The sequence below is a fragment of the Chionomys nivalis genome, chromosome 8 (genome assembly GCF_950005125.1).
Source record: "Chionomys nivalis chromosome 8, mChiNiv1.1, whole genome shotgun sequence".
Taxonomy (NCBI): domain Eukaryota; kingdom Metazoa; phylum Chordata; class Mammalia; order Rodentia; family Cricetidae; genus Chionomys; species Chionomys nivalis.
The window spans coordinates 22,300,274-22,319,034 of NC_080093.1; the positions used below are offsets into that span (position 1 = coordinate 22,300,274).

The 18,761-nt window shown below is 39.2% G+C and overlaps 1 protein-coding gene across 3 annotated transcripts in view; it reads right to left on the reverse strand.

Annotated features, from left to right (window-relative positions):
* Positions 1-18,761, reverse strand: part of Exoc6 (exocyst complex component 6) — a 150,621-nt gene that overhangs the window by 56,291 nt on the left and 75,569 nt on the right. For all 3 annotated transcript variants that reach the window (XM_057778887.1, XM_057778888.1, XM_057778889.1), the window contains exons 14-18: positions 17,899-18,004; positions 15,735-15,844; positions 14,157-14,268; positions 13,077-13,211; positions 2,616-2,795 (exon numbers count right to left, since the gene is read on the reverse strand). In XM_057778887.1, coding sequence (XP_057634870.1) covers positions 2,616-2,795; positions 13,077-13,211; positions 14,157-14,268; positions 15,735-15,844; positions 17,899-18,004 — 643 coding nt within the window. The remainder of the gene's footprint in view (positions 1-2,615; positions 2,796-13,076; positions 13,212-14,156; positions 14,269-15,734; positions 15,845-17,898; positions 18,005-18,761) is intronic.

Sequence of the window (18,761 nt, forward strand, 5' to 3'; positions counted from 1 at the left end):
GCCATGTGTACTAAGTGTGTCTGTGACAGGGTAGGTGTGCTTCCCTCCTGAGGAGCAGAAAATCATTGAAAAGTGAAAGCGTTGAAGGCACAAACACAGTCAGAAAGATAAATAAATATGAAGAATTTACATAATAAAACTCAAGGCACATTCTAAAAAAAGACTTTGTTATACTCGTGGAGTTTTGCATGTTTGGGCAATTAAATGCTTTAAATACCAACACATAGGCCATTCATGTTCTTCACATAAAGGAAAATGCATTCAGTACGTGCAGTTTTGAAAGGCATTTTCTGTTTAGGTATGTTCTCTTGACACAGGGTTTCACTCTAGTCATGGCTGACCTGCAGAAAGAACTTAATGTAATCCCTGTTTTCACTATTTCTCTTACAGTTACTTAAAAATGATTACCAAGTACTCTGTATTATACTACAGAAAATACAAAGATGAGTAGATACATTTCCTATAAGGGGATAAAATTCTAATGAGAGAAGGAGGAATCCAGAAACAGCATTCATAGAAGGCAAAATATGAAAAGAAAGGGTAGAAGGGGAAAGTAACCTCATGTAGTGTGATCAACAAAAGCTGTGTGAAAGAGGCCGCATCAGAGAGAACTCTGGAAGAAGATCCAAGCATTTTATAGCTATAAATAAAGCTAAGATATATAGATTCAGGACACAATAAATATGCCAGTTTGGATAAAGCACAAGTTGAGTAATGTATTCAGAAATGTATCAAGAAAGGCTATTTTTTACTAGCCCATGGAATTTTTATTTAATTTAGCACAACTAAAAACTCTTAAGTTTTGAATGGAAAGTAAGATTAGGCCATGCTTTAGAAAACACAACCTGCACTTGTGGGATACACAAACAGAAGTAAGGTAAGAGAGCTGGCGCAGACCAATCAGAAGACAGGGACAATAGAAAAGGGAGAATACATGATAGAAACATTTAAATTTTACATGCTAAATTAGGTTGACCCCATAAGAAGAAATTTCAGTATCTAATCATGTATTAGCTCTTATTCTGGCTGTTAAGGACACACAACTAGAGACAGAAAAAAACAAATACAGTAAAAGTAAACAAAAACTTCAATAAAGCCATTTTTTAAAAGTAGGGGTTAAGGTGATTCAGAAGAGCAGTCCTGGGCTGGAATGAGAAAGAAATATTTGCACTGGGTCATGATCACATGGCTCAGGTAAGTTGTGTTGTATAACATTTTTCTTCAAGATTAAAACATTTCATCTTGCAGACAAGCTCTTTAGATAGGAAGTACACAACTCAAAATAGCTTCAGGAAGTTCCTGAAACTGATCAGATTCACTAGGCCCCTCCCTGCAGGAGCAGACAGGCCAAGCTGTTGAAAGTCACTCACAAACATATCAAGGAGCAAAGAAGTCACTGAGACCAGGTCACCTGCCTAGAAGAAGCAGAAACCAGCCAAGCAGCCTAGAATCACTTAGAAGAGAGACACTCTCTAACTTGTTGAGCTGCCTGCAGTTTGTGCAATGTGCTCCAGAACCCCAGCTTTTGTGAGCTGTCACCCATGATGGGGTGGGCCTGGTGGTATAGCTGTCTTTGAATCATTTATGATCCTGTAAGTAACTCTTTACCCATATTCCTATAAGTCCTATAAGTAACCCCACTGTTGAACTCTGGTGGTATCCTGTGATGGTTAACATTATATTGATGGCTAACTTGGTGTTTAAAAGTTTAAAATCTCTGTGCTTAAGAAAATAAAGCAAAAAAAAAAAAAAGTAAAATTAGACCGCCAGAGGTTAAGGGCTATTAAGGGTTAATTTCTTACTGCTGTCTCTGCCTCTGTAGACAAAAGTTTATTTGCATGAGAGAACCTACTGCTTGTACTTAAACAGAATGTAACTTTGTGGTTATTGCCTTTGTAAACCCCTGACTGAAATGGCTGGGTGCTATGTTTAGGAATCCTGAGTCCTGGATAGGCCTGGCACCAATACATGAATAAAACCTCTTCTTTGTTAAAATGTATTCATGGTCATATTTTATGCAATAGGATGTGCTGGTTAGTTTTCTGTCAACTTGACACAAGCTAGAGTCATCTGGGATGAATGGATGGGCAGATGGACAGACAGATAGATAGATAGATAGATAGATAGATAGATAGATAGATAGATAGATAGATAGATGGATGGATGGATGGATGGATGGATGGATGGATGGATGGATGGATAGATAGATAGATAGATAGATAGACAGACAGATAGACAGACAGATAATTTAAAATATCTAGTATTTTCTTGTACCCTGTAAGCTAGAAAAAAACTATTGATTATACTGACTTTCATACAAACTCCTATTAAAGATTATTTCTATTTAAATCTATACTGTTGATTTCACGGTTTTTGTTTTTTTTTTTTTTTTTTTTTTTTTTTTGCTTTTAACAGGAAGCTATAGTTATTTAAATTAAAAAGTACAATGAATTAAAACCTCAGACAACTTCAGCTAGATTCTTTACCAAGTGATGTATAATAATAGAAAAATAAATGCATAAAGAGGTTGCTTTAAACAGGAAAGCACCCAATATTAAATCCTAAGATGGATTTTAGAAAACAAACTTACAATATCAGAAATGATTTATACTTACAGGCAAATGAGTAAACACTTGAAAGATGCTTCTCAAAAAATTAATAAGATCCATTAAATAACCACTTGCTCTTCCATCCGACTCAGCCATAGTCCAGTCATAATCAGCCAGCTGAACAAATTCATCAATTTTTTGATTGAGTTTGGTATATATTTCCCCTTCTGCTGCATGTCGAGCATCCTGAGGAGACAAAAGACAGCAGTAAGAAACAGTTACAGAAGCAAGTGTCCTTAAATTTTTAAATTTTAAGTGTTTTGTTTTATACAGTAAAGGTGTTTTCTGACACCTCAAAGCTGATCTGAATGGTGTCATGTTTGTTTCCTTCCTAATTCTACTGTCAACCTTTTGGTCTTAAGAGGCCTGTCTTCGTTTCCTTCCCTACTGCTCTGATGAAACACCCTGACAAACCAACTTAAGGGAGACCCTGTTTATTCCATTCATCACACACAGATGCTAACTGCTGCTCAGTAACCTTTCTTTACTTACAGAAATCCCAGACCCCAGCCAGAAGAAGGTACCACTCACAGTGCCCTCCTTCCTCAATTAACAAACAAGATGCCCAGTGGTCCATCTCCTGGATGATTCCAGATTCGTCCAGTTGACAATACTAACCATCACATAAGAACCCCTGACTTGTTCTCCTAACAGCCTATGAGAACGGCCCTTAGGAAGAACAGAAGCCAGAAAGCAGAGGTTGTTGAGAATGCAGACACCACACAGAGTCACTAAGAGAAAGTAAGTTGGATATCACAGAGAAAATAGAAGATACTTGTTTTCACAGATGGCTGGTTTCAGAATCTTCCTCTCATTACAAACAATAAATTAAGGTACCTTATAAAATGGTATAGCATTCACTCATAACTTAAATACATGCTCGTGTATATTTTGTCATCTCTCTCTTTTTTTCTTTCTTTTTTTTTTTGTTTTTTGTTTTTTTGAAACAGGGTTTCTCTGTGGCTTTGAAGTCTACCTGGAAGTACCTCTTGTAGACCAGGCTGGCCTTGAACTCACATAAATCTACCTGCCTCTGCCTCCCAAGTGCTGGGATTAAAGGTGTGCACATAATACCTATTACAGTGTAAATTCATGCAAATTGACTCCTAATTGAATGTAAATATATGCAAATCAACTCCAGCCACATTTTCAGGGATATCTTTATTTGACCTAAATCAGGGTTCTCTGGTGCAAAAATGCCTTTCCCCATGGGTATTGTCAAAACAATTAGGGACTTTTTTTTAAATAAAGAGGATACCTATGGTGTTATACTTTTGATTCATAAATGGTTAACCAAGAGCTAAAAAGTAAGCATTGGAAAATAACACGTCCAGAGACATCTTTTAAAAACTCTGACATATAGTGAGTGTGGTGGCCCATACTTTAATTCCAGCAATTGGGAGACAGGAAGACAGACCTCTGTGAGTTCAATGCTAGCCTAGTCTATGTAGTGAGCTCCAGGTCAGCCAAGAATACACAGTGAAACCTTGTCTGAAAACAAAACAACAACACAAACACACAATAACAACAAAACCCTCTGACATTTTCCTGGAAAACTGGAAGAGTTTTCCTTTGGGGTAGGGTTCATGTCCAGAAAAGGCCTAAGAGGGTCTTAGCTCTCATTATGACCCCCCTTGAGGCTTGTACAAGCAGGAAATGAAAGCTAAAGCAGAATCATTAACTTCTGTGTCGATTTTTTTTTTTTTGGTTTTTTTCGAGACAGGGTTTCTCTGTGGTTTTGGAGCCTGTCCTGGAACTAGCTCTTGTAGACCAGGCTGGTCTCGAACTCACAGAGGCCTGCCTCTGCCTCCCAAGTGCTAGGATTAAAGGCGTGCGCCACCACCGCCTGGCCTTCTGTGTGGATTTTTGAGGCATGCCTCAGCACACACAGAGTCTCTTACAAGACATGTATTTAATGGTCCTAGGCCTTCAGGGGCAATCTCCATCACTAGCTGACCATTAAGCTAAGCAAGTAGACCAGTGCCACACAAAGAAAACAGACTTCATAAATCCAGTCCAGAAAAACAATAAAGTGCCAACAGGAGGACCAACAAACCCAAGGATGAATGAATACTCATGTCCAAAACTGCCTTATTACTTCATTTTAAATGCCTGATATCAATAAAAACTACAAACCATATAACAAATAGGAAAACATGGCCCCTCTAAGGAAGAGAGAGCAACTAATAAAAGAATCTTTGAGGAAGCCCAGTTACTAGACTACAAGACAAAACTTCACATAAACTATCAAAACATGACCAAAGAGCAAAAGGAAACCTTTAAAAACTCTTTTGTCAGGCGGTAGTAGCACACGCCTTTAATCCCAGCACTCAGGAGGCAGAGGCAGGAGGATCTCTGTGAGCTTGAGGCCAGCCTGGTCTACAAGAGCTAGTTCCAGGATAGGCTTCAAAGCTACGGAGAAATCCTCTCTTGTAAAGACAAAATAAAACAACAACAACAAAAAAAAACTCTTTTAAGAAACAAGGAAAATACCTCAGTAAGTAGAAACTATAAACAGTCAAATTACTGAGATGTATTAAGTTAAATGGGAAAGAATCATTAGAAAGGTTCAGGATCTGATGGAAGAAACAGATGATGAGCAATATAAAGCAACTAGACCTTACACAAATCTGCAGCACATTCCACTCAGCAACTGCTGGCCACATATTATTTCCTAAAAATAGAAAAAGATGAACTTAAAGGCTAAACACAGATTTCACAGCTGTGTTGACTTCTCAGGAGACAGAGAAGGGTACCTGGAAGGGACAAATGTAGACATGGCATTCAGAATAAGGACACAAGCCTGATGAGCGCAGGACTCCAACCTCATCTGGGTAGGTTCTTTATGCAGCAGTTGGCTGTTAACACAGAAACTGACAACTTGTCCAAGTGCAGAGAATAAGTGCCTGGGAAGTGTTCAGCAACAATGAGACATTTATACCATGCCCCCTTCCCTCAAAGCTCAGGGGCTATCTCAAAAGAAGGGGCAGAAGGGTCTAAAAAGAGGGTTTGGGAGAAGACAAGTAAAACTCTGTCTCTTGGACACAACAGGACCCTTGCATACATGGGCTCAGAGCAGCTGTGACTGCCTTCACAAGACCTGTACAAGATGAGGCCAGTCAGTATTCCAGCACAGAGTGAAGAGGCATTCATGAGCCCCCGCCCCTAACTGAGGAGCTATTGAAAACTGATGGCTGCTGGAAGTAAGAGAAAGTTTTCTTTAAAGGTGTTACCCTGGTAGGTTCTCACTAAGCTTCAGCAGGTAGCCCTACACCTCTCAGTATATGGGTAGCACACACTAGACTCAGTGGGATAGAAATAAAAAAAAAAGAAGACATGAAGTTAGGGGGCTGGAGAGATGGCTCAGAGTTTAAGAGCATTGCCTGCTCTTCCAAAGGTCCTGAGTTCAATTCCCAGCAACCACATGGTGGCTCATAACCATCTGTAATGGGGTCTGGTGCCCTCTTCTGGCCTGCAGGCATACACACAGACAGAACATTGTATACTAAATAAATAAACAAATAAACAAACAAACAAATAAATAAGACATGAAGTTAGGAGGGAGAGTGGATATGAGAGGTGTTAGGGAGGAGCAGAGAGTGAATATGACCAAAATTCACTGTGTACAGGCTTGAAATTATCAAAGAATTAACAAAAATATTTTTAAAAGAAAGTATTTAGGATGCAAATAAAAAATAAAAATATACATACTAAATAAATTAAATGCAGAAAATATAATCATGAACCCTTATCATTTTTTTTATATGCCCTTAAAAACTTCTTCCAAATAGATACTAGACAAAAAGGCAAATCTGAATGATTAAAATGTGCCATGTCTAGCTTCGGTGTGTTTGTGGGGCCCATTCCACTTTTCACACTGCCCAACCATTTCTTTTCTCTGCCACACCTGGCAGGGCAAGGAAAGTCATGCCCTGGGCAGCTGCTCCATCTGTAGGCTTCACAGTAGGACTGGAACAGGAATTGCAACAAGGATTTTCTTCTCTCTATATTCAGAGGTCTAATACAGATACAACATAAACAGTAAAAACTTTCAACAGTATCCCTTGCCAGAGGCGGAAAAAAGCAAACACGGTATTGCAGGTGAAAGAAGAACTTAAGGTAAGTTAAAGAAGTGTCTTAGCTGTAAGTGTAAAAAAGTACTAAGTGGGACAGGCGATGGTGGCTCACGCCTTTAATCCCAGCACTCGGGAGGCAGAGGCAGGCGGATCTCTGTGAGTTTGAGACCAGCCTGGTCTACACAGCAAGTTCCAGGACAGGTCCCAAAGCCACAGAGAAACCCTGTCTCGAAAAACCAAAAAAAAAAAAAAAAAAAAAAAGGACTAAGTGTGATAACAGCAATGAGTTCTAACTCAGCTTTCAGTAACCTATATTCCCTGAAAAGTCTAATGCAATTAAACTCAGAGAAATATTTTTTCTTTTTTTTTAAACATACCAATCCCAGTTCCCCCACCCTCCTCTCCTCTCTTTCTCCCTACCTTCCCCCCATCCCATCCTTCACCTGCTTCTCAGAGAGGGTAAGGCCTCCCCTGGGAAGTTAACTAAGTCTGTACAACACCTTGCTGAGGCAGAACCAAGATCCACCCATACCTACCCCCATGTCTAGTCTGAGCAAGGTATCTCTCCATAGGGAATGGGCTTACACAGCTGTTGTGGAAATCAATATGATAATTTCTCAGGAAATTAGGAATCAATCTACCTCAGCAATACCACTTTTGGGCATATACCCAAAGAAGGCACACTCACACCACAAGGACATTTGCTCAACTATGTTCATAGCAGCATTATTTGTAATAGTAAGAACCTGGAAATAACCTAGATACCCCTCAACTGAAGATTGGATAAAGAAAATGTGGTACATCTACACAATGAAGTACTACCAGCAGTAAAAAACATCTTAAATTTGCAGGCAAATGAACAGAACTAGAAAAAAAAAAAAAAACCATCCTGAGTGAGGTAACCCAGACCCAGCAAGACAAATATAATATGTACTTGCTCATAAGTGCACCAAACATAAAGTAAAGGGTAACCAACCTACAGGTCCACAACCCCAGAGAAGCTAGAACCCTCATCCAGAAACAGATAGATGGTGTGGAAGGTCCTTCTGTCTATGTATTGCTTTTATTGGTTAATGAATAAAGAAACTGCTTTGGGCCTATAGCAGAGCTATAGGGGAACAGAGCTGGGTGGGAAAAACTAAACGGAATGCTGGGAGGAAGAAGGCAGATGCCATGGAACTGCCAGAGTCAGACATGCTGAAACTTTGCTGGTAAGCCACTGCCACGTGGAAATACACACATCAATGGAGATGGGTTAAATTAATATGTAAGAGCTGGCCAATAAGAAGCCAGAGCTAATAGGTCAAGTAGTGATTTAATTAATACAGTTTTTGTGTGATTATTTCAGGTCTAAGCTAGCTGGGTGGCCAGGAACCAACAAGCAGCTCCCTCCTCCAACAAATAGAAGCAGATGCAGAGATCCACAACTAAACACTGAGCCAAGCTCCCACAGTACAATCGAAGAGGGGGAGGAATGATAATATGAACAAAGGGGTCAAGACCATGATGGGGAAACTCAGAGAATCAACTGTCCTGAGCTAGTGGGAGCTCACTGACTCTGAACTGACCACTGGGGAACCTGCATAGAACTGAACTAGGCCCCTGAATGCAGGTGACAATGATGTATCTTCGACAGTGTGTGCAGCCACTGGCAGTGGGACCAGGCTCTAATTCTAATGCAAGATCAGAGAAGTCTTAAGACTGAAGAGCTAACATTCCATCTTATCAATGACCGAATCAGTATTATCAGTATATATCCAGGACCCTGAGTAAAAATTGTCCACCAAAGGGCATGGGGACACATACCTTTAATCCCCACACCCAGGAGGCAGAGGCAGACAGTTCTCAGTGAGTTCCAGGCCAACCAGAGCTACATATGAAGGCCATGGCTCAAAAACAAAGAAAGAAAAAAGAATATCCACCAAAATGTAAGCTTCATTAAGGACAGAAGTTTTCATCTGTTTTGCTCATCACAATATCAAGATTTCCAAATTACACAATTACACAATTTAACTTATTGCCACCATTTGCAATTGAACAACTGCAAAATAACATTTTGGAATTGTGTGCTAGTAATTGAACAGCGGAGTCATCTTTAATGTGTATTAACCATAAGTAATACACACTCCTCTTTAACCTTCCTTGTTACATTAGGGAGCAGTAGGCTGTCATGTGCTTGTGGACCACAGAACTTCCCACACCTTAATGACACCACCTGTAGGTCAATTTCTAAGAGCAACATGAAGATATTTATCACTTTGCATTTCGTCCAGTGTTCACAGTCAGCCCTTTCTTTCATGTCTCATTACTCTTACTGATCTAAAGCATACTGATACGGGTCCCTGCAGAACTGCAGCAAGGAAGCATTGCCAGAGCACAGACTGACAGAAGCTCAACACTCCGGAGCTCACTAACACTCCATTCACTTCCAGGATCACCAGGCAAAGGAAACCAAGACACTAGCTCTTCCTGTCATCTATTACGTCCCCTACACACACACACACACACACACACACTGCTATCCATGACTGCTCCTGCTTTCTTGGGCTACACCTAATGCAGGCAAGAAGAGAGAGAGAGATGCACAGCAAGTTTGTCTTTTACTCTTGGCCATAAGAGGCCAGTAATCTGCCTCTGAGCACTAACTCCATCCACAAAAACTTAAAGCCAGTCCCTAAGAGACTCCTCCAAACAAAATTTTATATAAACTTATATAAACCCTACTCTTTTATGAGTCTATTTTAACTCTAGCCTTAAAATCAGTGCTGTATTTCCATTTTATTTATTTGTTTACTTATTTATTTTTGGCTTTTTAGAGACAGGTTTTCTGTGTTGCCCTGGCTGTCCTGGAACTCACTACGTAGACCAGGCTGCTCTTGAACTCAAAGATCAGCCTGCCTCTGTGCCCCCCCACCCAGTGGTGGAATTAAAGGTGTGTGCCCCCTTCCCCAACTGCCTGAATTCCCATTTTATAGCCGTATAGTTTTATTATGGTAAAACAAAGAATGTTATTAGTTCACAATCTCTTGAAAGAGCTTAAGTATGGGATGATTAAAACACTAACCACAAGTCAAAGAACCAAATACCTAGATATTCTGAAGCCATGTGGGAAAAAAATAAGTTTGAATCTGAAGGCAGAAAATGTAAAATGACAATAAAATCACTTACGTTCTACTCAAATGAAGTAATTGTGTTTTCTAGGTCTGGGCATAGAGTTGCACACCTTTAATCCCACACTAGGGAGGCAGAGGGAGGTGGATCTGTGAAGTCAACCCTTGACCCCCAGGCCAACTAGGGCTACACAGTGAAACTTTGTCTCAAATAAAAATATTGTGTGTTTTCTGGACTTAATGTTCAGAGAAAAAGTGATTCAGATTACATTAGCTTGTTTAGTTTTGTTTGGTAAAGGAACTAAGCAAAACGGAAGTGGATAATATAACAATTCATTATTTTTGTCATTGTTCTATAAAGGACTTTGGTGATTAACCTACTTTTCTAAGGCAACATCAAGAAGTTCTGCTTTTCCTATTTACTGGGTTAAAACAAACTTTTCTCAGGACCTCTTTTAAATTAAAAGAGAGCTTATTTTAGGACATATTAATGCCTTCCATAGACTATAATAGCAAGCAAAGAACTCTAAGTAAAAACTTTAGTGACTGCGCGGGGTAGAAAAAAAATCAGCTAGCACTTCTGAACAGGAGCAGTAAACATTTCAAAGAACTTCACTAAGCACCAGGCTCCAAATAAAATCACTGGGAAGTGCATGTGCCCTTGGCCTGCATGAACTGACACACTACTATATTCTCTTAATTAAAATGTAAAATTCAGCTTATAAAATAATACTCTTCCTTCGCTCGTTAAAGAAACAGTGCCCTCTAGGGGCAGAAATGTATCTAGGATAAAGTGCCAACCTTTGCTTCCAAGGTATGAAAATGCTCTCCTACCATTAGCAGTGCTTCTCAGCCAAAGGTGTGAAACAGAGCCACCTGAGGAACTGTTTAACATACACAAGCTTCTGCACCTCCAGGACTGGAAGCACATGTGTCCTGAATAAAGGCTAACAGATCAACACTGTTAGTAAACACCTATAACTTCCGGTTATCTATGGTTCCTTCTTTAAACATCATCCAAGTATGGTTTTGGAAAAATCACAGTTATGGGTTTGGACAGAGCTGAACCCAGATCTAGTCCCAAGAATGGGTCCTGATGAGGTCAAGTTGATTGGTAATTCCCATCTTACGAGCAAAGAATCCTGTAATAGCTAGGCATGAGGTTTGGAGATGTGACCAGGTAGCATTTTACCATGAGGAAGAGCTGCGTGGTCACTGTGTAGACTCTGTACACTGTAGAGTGTGGTGATGAAGCTTGTATAGATTAGAGGTAACATAGATTAGAGGAAGAGATTCTGGGTCAGTCAACTTTACCCTCACCTGAAATCTCCCTATCCTTGGACCTTTCAGTCACAATGGGCAAACATTTTTCCCATTATTGTAATTTTCCAATGGGCCTTGATTTGTTGTCCAAGTTAGTCTTCAATTTCTGGGCTCAAGAGATCTTGCTGCCTAAGCATACCACATAGCCATAATACCCAGACCCCTTATTGTTTAAGGAAGTTTAAGTTGTTTTTCTTACCATTTTTTTTTTGCAGATATCACTGATTAATACAAGTATCTCATTTGAAACACTTTCTGAACACTTAGAGACAAAAGGGTTAATTTTAATCATTTAGATTAAAATTAAAATTAATTTAGATTAAAATTAAAACCTTTTGGAGGCCTTAAAAATAGAAATGAGAGGGAAAGTTGAAACCACCTCAACAAATGTATCCTCCTTAGCTAGTTTTTATTCTGACTCGAGAAACAATATGCCAATAAACCATTCTGAACAATGAACTTTCTGGTTTGAATTACACGGCACACAGCATCCAATCCATCATCAAATGGCTCCACTGATGTAAGGACAGAAGGAAAACAGATTAACACAAGAAAACCTAACATTCACTCATGAGAAGGAACTTGACAATGAGATGGACAGAAATTGTTATTTTAAAAGCTAGGAAGATGTCTTTATTTGATACATAAGCATGAGGACCTGAGTTCAAGTCCCCAGAACCCACATAGAGTGGGTGCCACAGCAGGCACCTGCAATCCCAGTATCCCTACTCTGGCACGGGCAGCAGAGACAGCGAGCCTGGTGTTCACAGCAACAGCACAGTCTCAAAGGAGAGGCCGGCCCAGGAGCTTCTGAGGATTCTTCTCCCTGTCCTCTCTCTAGGAGTGCTGGGATGACAGACACAGCTGTATCCAGCTTCTGGGGGGTTCTGGGGATCTGAGCTCACGTCCTCGTGCTTGGTGATGTCATCTAGCATACGGAACTGCAACTGAGTTGGGGAAGAAATGCCCTGAGTGAAGAGGGGTGGCAGTGCCAACAACCTGGAGCACAGAAGGGACACAAGCAGGAGGAAGAAGCTGGCCAGTACAAGACTGCACTCTAGATGCCATGGGGTGAGGCACTCTGCACCACCATGTACTCACCAGTATAACGCCTGGCCTCATCCTAAACCCAAAGCAATAAAGACAAGGAACCCTGGACTGAAACTTGTAGAACTGCCAGCCAAAAGTAGGCTTTTCCACTCTGTTTCTTGGGTTCTATCGCAGCAACAGAGAGCTGCCACTGTCAGCGGCTCATCTACAGCTAGGAGTAATAGAGTAAGAAAATGGGCTATGTCGGGCGTGGTAGTGTACACCTGTAATCCCAGCACTCGGGAAGTAGAGAAGGCAGATCTCTGAGTTCAAGAACAGCCTGGTCTACAAACTCAGTTCCAGGACAGCCAGGGCTGTTACACAGAGAAACCCTATCTCGAAAAACCAATAATAATAACAACTGAAAAAGAGAGAGAGAGAATAAAGAAAATCAGATTACAAAAAACACGTGAAATTAATCTCATATTCTGCTTAAACACCATTAATTGATGAGTCTCTCACAATCTGAACTCTTTTCATCCTGACATAGGAAGATTTGAATCTATTTTTCTTCAGATCAGAACAGGGATAGAAAGCAAACCTCATACTTCATTTTTGATTTCCAAATACACACAAACATGTACATTTATTAAACTATGAAACATTAATGGATATTCAGTTAGTCTAATTCAGTACTACCATTTATTATCAAAATATGAACAAACTATATTATAGAAAATCAAAACTATTTTTAATATTTCATTAAGATGCATAATTGCTAAGAGGAACTCACACAACTGATCATCATTATGGGCAGTGATTATCTCTAATATATTCTCAGTGTTTAGAATATAATAAAAATTATCTTTAATTTCCTAAAGTTTTCATATAATAATTGAGCAAAATTATTTTGGTCAGATTTTACATACCTTAAAAGTAGAAAGTCCATAAAGTCTTGTGGTGTGAACAGTCTCTTGAGAAATATTTGTAATGTTAGTTATAAAGTCCTCCAGGTATTTGCAAGCTTGCTCCAGGTGTGTTGTGTTTATGATGATTTGCACCAACTAAAACACACGAAAGCCACAGTAAATACAGATCATGCCTGTGCAGGACTGATTGGTTTTCAAAAAGCACAATCATTACTTCCAGTCTTCCTTTGCACTGTGTCTGCATAATTCCAGCAAAACAGGATACAACTGGTTATCTGACTTCCAAAGTATATCCTAAATACTTCTTACAAGAATTAATGTTGTTTTAAAAATAGGCATATTAGGAATTCACAGCCAATTACTTTGAAATAACTTTCAATAGCAATTTGCAGATCCCATACACTTAACAAGTACAAAATGAGGATTGTGACTGTCTATGTAAAGGCTGAAGTCTATTCCCTTCACACCTCCAACTGTCTACTACTCCCCCAAGTAAACTCTTCCCCTCCTGTTTCTTTTTTTTTTAAGTTTTTTTTTTTTTTAAATTTCAATGTGTGTCTTATTTGCACAGCATGTGCATGCGGTGGTGGAGACCAGAAGAGGGTGTCAGAGCCCCTGGATTTGAGCTACAGATGCTGCAGCTGCCATGTGGGTGCTGGGGATTGAACCCAGGCCCTCTAGATGAACAGACAGTGCTCTTAACTGTTGAGCCATCTCTCTAGCTCCTCTCTCACATTTTGAATTGTGCTGATGTTTTTATTTTTTTAAAGCATACTCACATTAATAAATTTAAATGCAAAGCTACAGGATAACATTTCACAGTTTTTGCTGTTACTGTATGTGTATGGGTGTTTTGCCTGCATGTGTGTCTGTGTAACACATGTGTGCTTGGGGCTCACAGAGGCCAGAAGAAGGCATCAGGTCCCCTGAAACTGAAATTGCAGATGGCTATGAGCTGCCATGTGTGCAGTGGAAATCTAGCCCAGGTCCTCTGCAAGAGCAATTATATGCTCTTTCTCTGAGCTATTTCTCTGGCCCCAATTTTTTCAAATAGAACATTTGATTATTATTTCTTCTTACCTCTGTCAAACCTATATGAGGTTTTCTAATAAGGTTGAGTAAACAGCTACTCAGAATTCTGGTCAGCAGCAGATTTGTTGATTTCCTAAGCATATCATCTATTTCTGTTGAGCTAAAAACAAATGTTAATATTGATAAAATTTTCCAAGACCATAATTAGTTAACATTCTCAATAATGTAATATAACTTACTGATTTTTTCTATGTCCTATCTTTTGTATCATATAAAATCATATATCCTTATTTTTATATGTATGTATATATATTATATAAACAGCAATAACTTATTGAGCTACAAACTTCAATTTAATTTTAAAAGCAATCATTTCCCCTAAAGCAGAATGTTCATTTATAACTTAAATGTTCATTATAATTTAAATGTACCAAATCAATCAAGATAAAAAAAATCATGAGCTACTTTGTACAAAGCATTATTATAATTCTATTGTAAAGCAGTCAGTTTGTAAGTCACTTTATACACAATAAGAGCTAAAAGTTACTTCCAAAATACAAATTGCGAGACTAGGGGTATAGCTGGGTGGTAAAGTGCTCGCCTGGCATATATGAGGCCATACAATACCAGAGCAGCAGGAGATGGTGTGCTCTGATGCATCTCTGGTCCCTACCCGAATTATCAACGTAGCACTCCTACCTACAGCGTGACAACCGACAATGTCTCTAGGCTAGGCATTGCAAATGCAGGGAAATAGTTCTCAGCGGGGAAAACCAAAGTTATCCCATTAGGACTCCTGCCTTAAATGAGTAAAATTTCATCAGCCTTTATATAAAGCTAATTCCAAATGTCAAATTTCTATACTTCTCCAAAATTAACAGTAGGTTAATCAAGTATGAATTTCAGCATTACAAGAATCAACATTTAGCTTAGACATAAGTACTTGTAAGAATAGTCAAACTGTATACATTACCAATTTATAAAATCTTAAAGCAGTTAATGTTTTAGATTTAGCTCTGTAGTTTTAGGAGTAATTTGTAGAACTAGAGGGGAATGCAATTGAATAAATGCTAACTATTTAAAGGTAAAAGATCATTACTGATGAAATCTTCCTTCAAATGTCTTTTAAAAGAGATGAAGGGGCTAGAGAGATGGCTCAGCAGTTAAGATCAATAGCTGTTCTTCCAGAGGACTCAAGTTTAATTTCCAGCTCCCACACTGTGGCTCACAACCAAATGTACCTCCATGAATCTGATGCCCTCTTCTGGTCTTCTTGGGCACCAGGCATGCATACATACATGCAGACAAAACATCTATACCCACAGAATAAAAAACTATTATTAATAATATATAGGCAAAGGATATGTGGCAAAATATTTATTTATGTTAAATCTAGATGCTGAGGGCAAAGAGCTTTACCATCAAATCATCTGTGTCATATGTGTCTTAACACCAAAATAACAGAAAGTTAAATAAGATAGTTACAGCAACCTAACCTAAATATAACTCAAATAAGGGAGCCTTTCCAACCAGATGACAGGTCACTAAAGAGTCATGGTTTGGAAAGAAAGTACTGGAACTTCCTAAAAGCATACGACAAAGCAGGCTTCATGTTAATGAGCTTACCTTCGGTGTAGGGACTCTGAAAATTTAAGGCTGGCATAAATAAATTCTTTAACTTGAATATAAATAAGAGGCACTGACTGGGACATGGGAAACTTCTTTGGGAAAGACTGCTGTAAAAAGAGAAAGTGAATAATGTTTCTGAGACTTTTTTAAAAAAAATTCTAGCCTCTTTAAAGGTAAAAAGTTAAAATGATTTCACAATTGATGTAAATAGTTGCATAAAATTCTATGGTTATATTTTACATTATTCTTATCTGTTCTGCTTTATGTTAGGATTACAGGCATGTACTGCCATGTCTCGCCTACTTTTAATTTTAAACAAATCCTTTATTTTATTTATTTATCTATTTTTAAAGCACAGCCATTGCCTTCGGTGATGTCATGCACTTTTAATCCCAGCACTTGAGAGGCAGAGGCAGGTGGATCTCTGAGTTCAAGGCTAGTCTGGACTATAGAGTAAGTTTCAGGACATCCAGATTTACACAGAGAAACCCTGTCTGAACAAAACAAAACAAAAAAGTACAGCCATTTAATCCTTTGCTTAGATCATAGTCAGACTCTGCTGAGCACAGACTGCACATGTCAATGTTACTTTGTGTCATAATAACGTAAGCACTACACAGGCCATGCTTAGCTGTTTGCTTCTTTCTAGTCACAAGAGACGGGTGGCCATGAAAAGAACAGACCAGTTTCCTGACTCGAGGGCTTCTGTTTGGGGTTGTTTTGTTTTGGGGGGGGTTGTTTATTTTTAATAAGTATGTATTTGCATATGATATGAAGTGTCCACGTGGTGTATGCACATATGTATGCAGATGTGTCTGCATACACAGAGGCCAAAAGAGTAAACCAAGTTCTGCTCTATTGCTCTTCACCTTACTCCCTTGAAGAGTCTCTTGCTGAGTCTGGAGGAGACCAGCAGTCAGCCATTCTCCTGTCTCTGCACCATGGTGGCACAGGGGTCATAGGCAGATATAGCTTAATCTGGCTTTTATGTGGGCGCTTGGGGATCCGAGTTCAGGTCCTCAAATTTATGCAGCAAACACTCTTAACTACTGAGCCATCTCCTCAGCCCAGGTTCTTAGCAACAGTAACAACCCTTCATGTAAGTGTCACTGAAGGTGTGAGGCCACTTAAGATGGCATCCAGAATAGTCCAAGTTTCAGAACATATCTTAGTTTTTCTGATCACCTTGCCATGATTTACTTCTAAACTATTTTATTAGCCAACAGTCACTTGAAAATTCTCAATCACCAAAAAGGGAAAATTTCCCAAGATCTTAACCCCAAAGCCCCTCATTTATTCTTTAGTCTAACTAGATGTCTACCTTCATTCTGACTGCACCCTTGCTATGGCTGTGAGCGCGCCCTACTAGACCACCACCAGCTCTCCCTAGCTAAGTCCGTTTGGCCTCTCTGAAGACCTGGTGCAGTGGCCGCTTCTTCTGAAACAAACTCTCCTCCCTCCCTGAGATCCTGCCCAAGCCTGGCTTTCTCTCCTTCAGTTTCTCTACCTGCTCTATTTCTCTTACTCAGCTATCTTTTTATTATTGCTATGACTTACAGCTTTGTCCTAAATAAATTTCAAAGAGCTAGGAAAAAAAAGAGAAAATAAAAATTTAAAAGGTGATTACTATGCAAAATATAATATTCACTTTGGATTTTGTATGTGTCTGAGAGTTGTTCATGAGAGTTGCACATGAGTGCATGTTCATGTGTACATCTTTTGCATCAGTGTGGGGACAATGCATTCCACAGTGACTGTGTGAAGGCCATAGGACAGACTCGGTGTCAATCCTCACCTTCCACCTTGGTTGTAAAGTATAATATTTTTTTTCCTCTAAGAACTAGTTCTACCCAGAGATAATGGATATGTGTGACTAGGCATGTGTGTACACATGATTGTGTGCACAATTATAAAAAATTACATTGCTATTTTGACTCTGAACACATATTCCTTCTTCCAGAAGAAATCTACAGGCAGCTACTACCATCACATATCTTTCATAGAAAGTGTGTGTATGTGTGCACACGCACTTCTGGGCTGGTTATTCTGAGTTCTTTAAGAAAGCAGGCTGAACAAGCCACGAGGAACAAGCCATAGAAGCAATAAATACAATGATTTGTTTTTTTTTTTCTTAATCCTTAAGTGAAAAACTTGCTTGTACCTTTTCCAGGTCGGGATCTTGAAAGGGAAATTTACTGATAACTACTTTATATTCTTCTTCGCTGCCAATAGGGATGGGGCTGTAATTATCTTCTTCAAAAATGTCCCTGTTAAATAAGAAAAGTTCAAACCTTATTATTGTGTCATGAGACTACAGTATCTTTACAGAACCAAAAGCAGCTCGTACAGTTTTGTTTATTTTGCCAATTAAAAGTCACAACAGAAAATCACTCATCACCCAGAATTCTAAAATCCAGTTTGGCTCTTGTCTTGCAATTCGTTTAGAGTCCTGGTTCTAGTTTCACATCCTCGCGGAACTTCATTTTTACCTTTCCTGCCCAGGCTATCTCTCAAGATGGTGCCTTCTGAAAAAGCTGACATTCTGAAGATCAAAATACTGTGTCTATTACTCAGTCTCCACCCACGTGGATGGAAAGGGCACCACCTTACTTTGTACTCGCCAATGCAGACCTCCTGCAGTTAGACAGGGCTATGGTAGACATGACTAGCTGGTTTTAGTCACTGTGGAAGTGATGCCCACTGCTCTGAGCTGACCTTACTCTCCTGGGAGACAATGGGTTCAGAAGTTGTATCATAACCGAAGTCGCTCAGATCTTGACTCTGGTGTGAGAAATAAGCAACCTTCACCACTGAGCCTTGGAGGACTATTATGATCCACTTGGCTTGTACCAATCAACTGACTTTTATTTTGTTTTTTGGTTTTTTTTTGTTTTTGTTTTTGTTTTTGTTTTTTTTGAGGCAGGGTTTCACTGTGTAGCCCTGGCTGGCCTGGAACTCACTATGTATACTAGGATGATCATGAACTCACATAAATATGTTTTATGTATGCAATGGTTTACACTG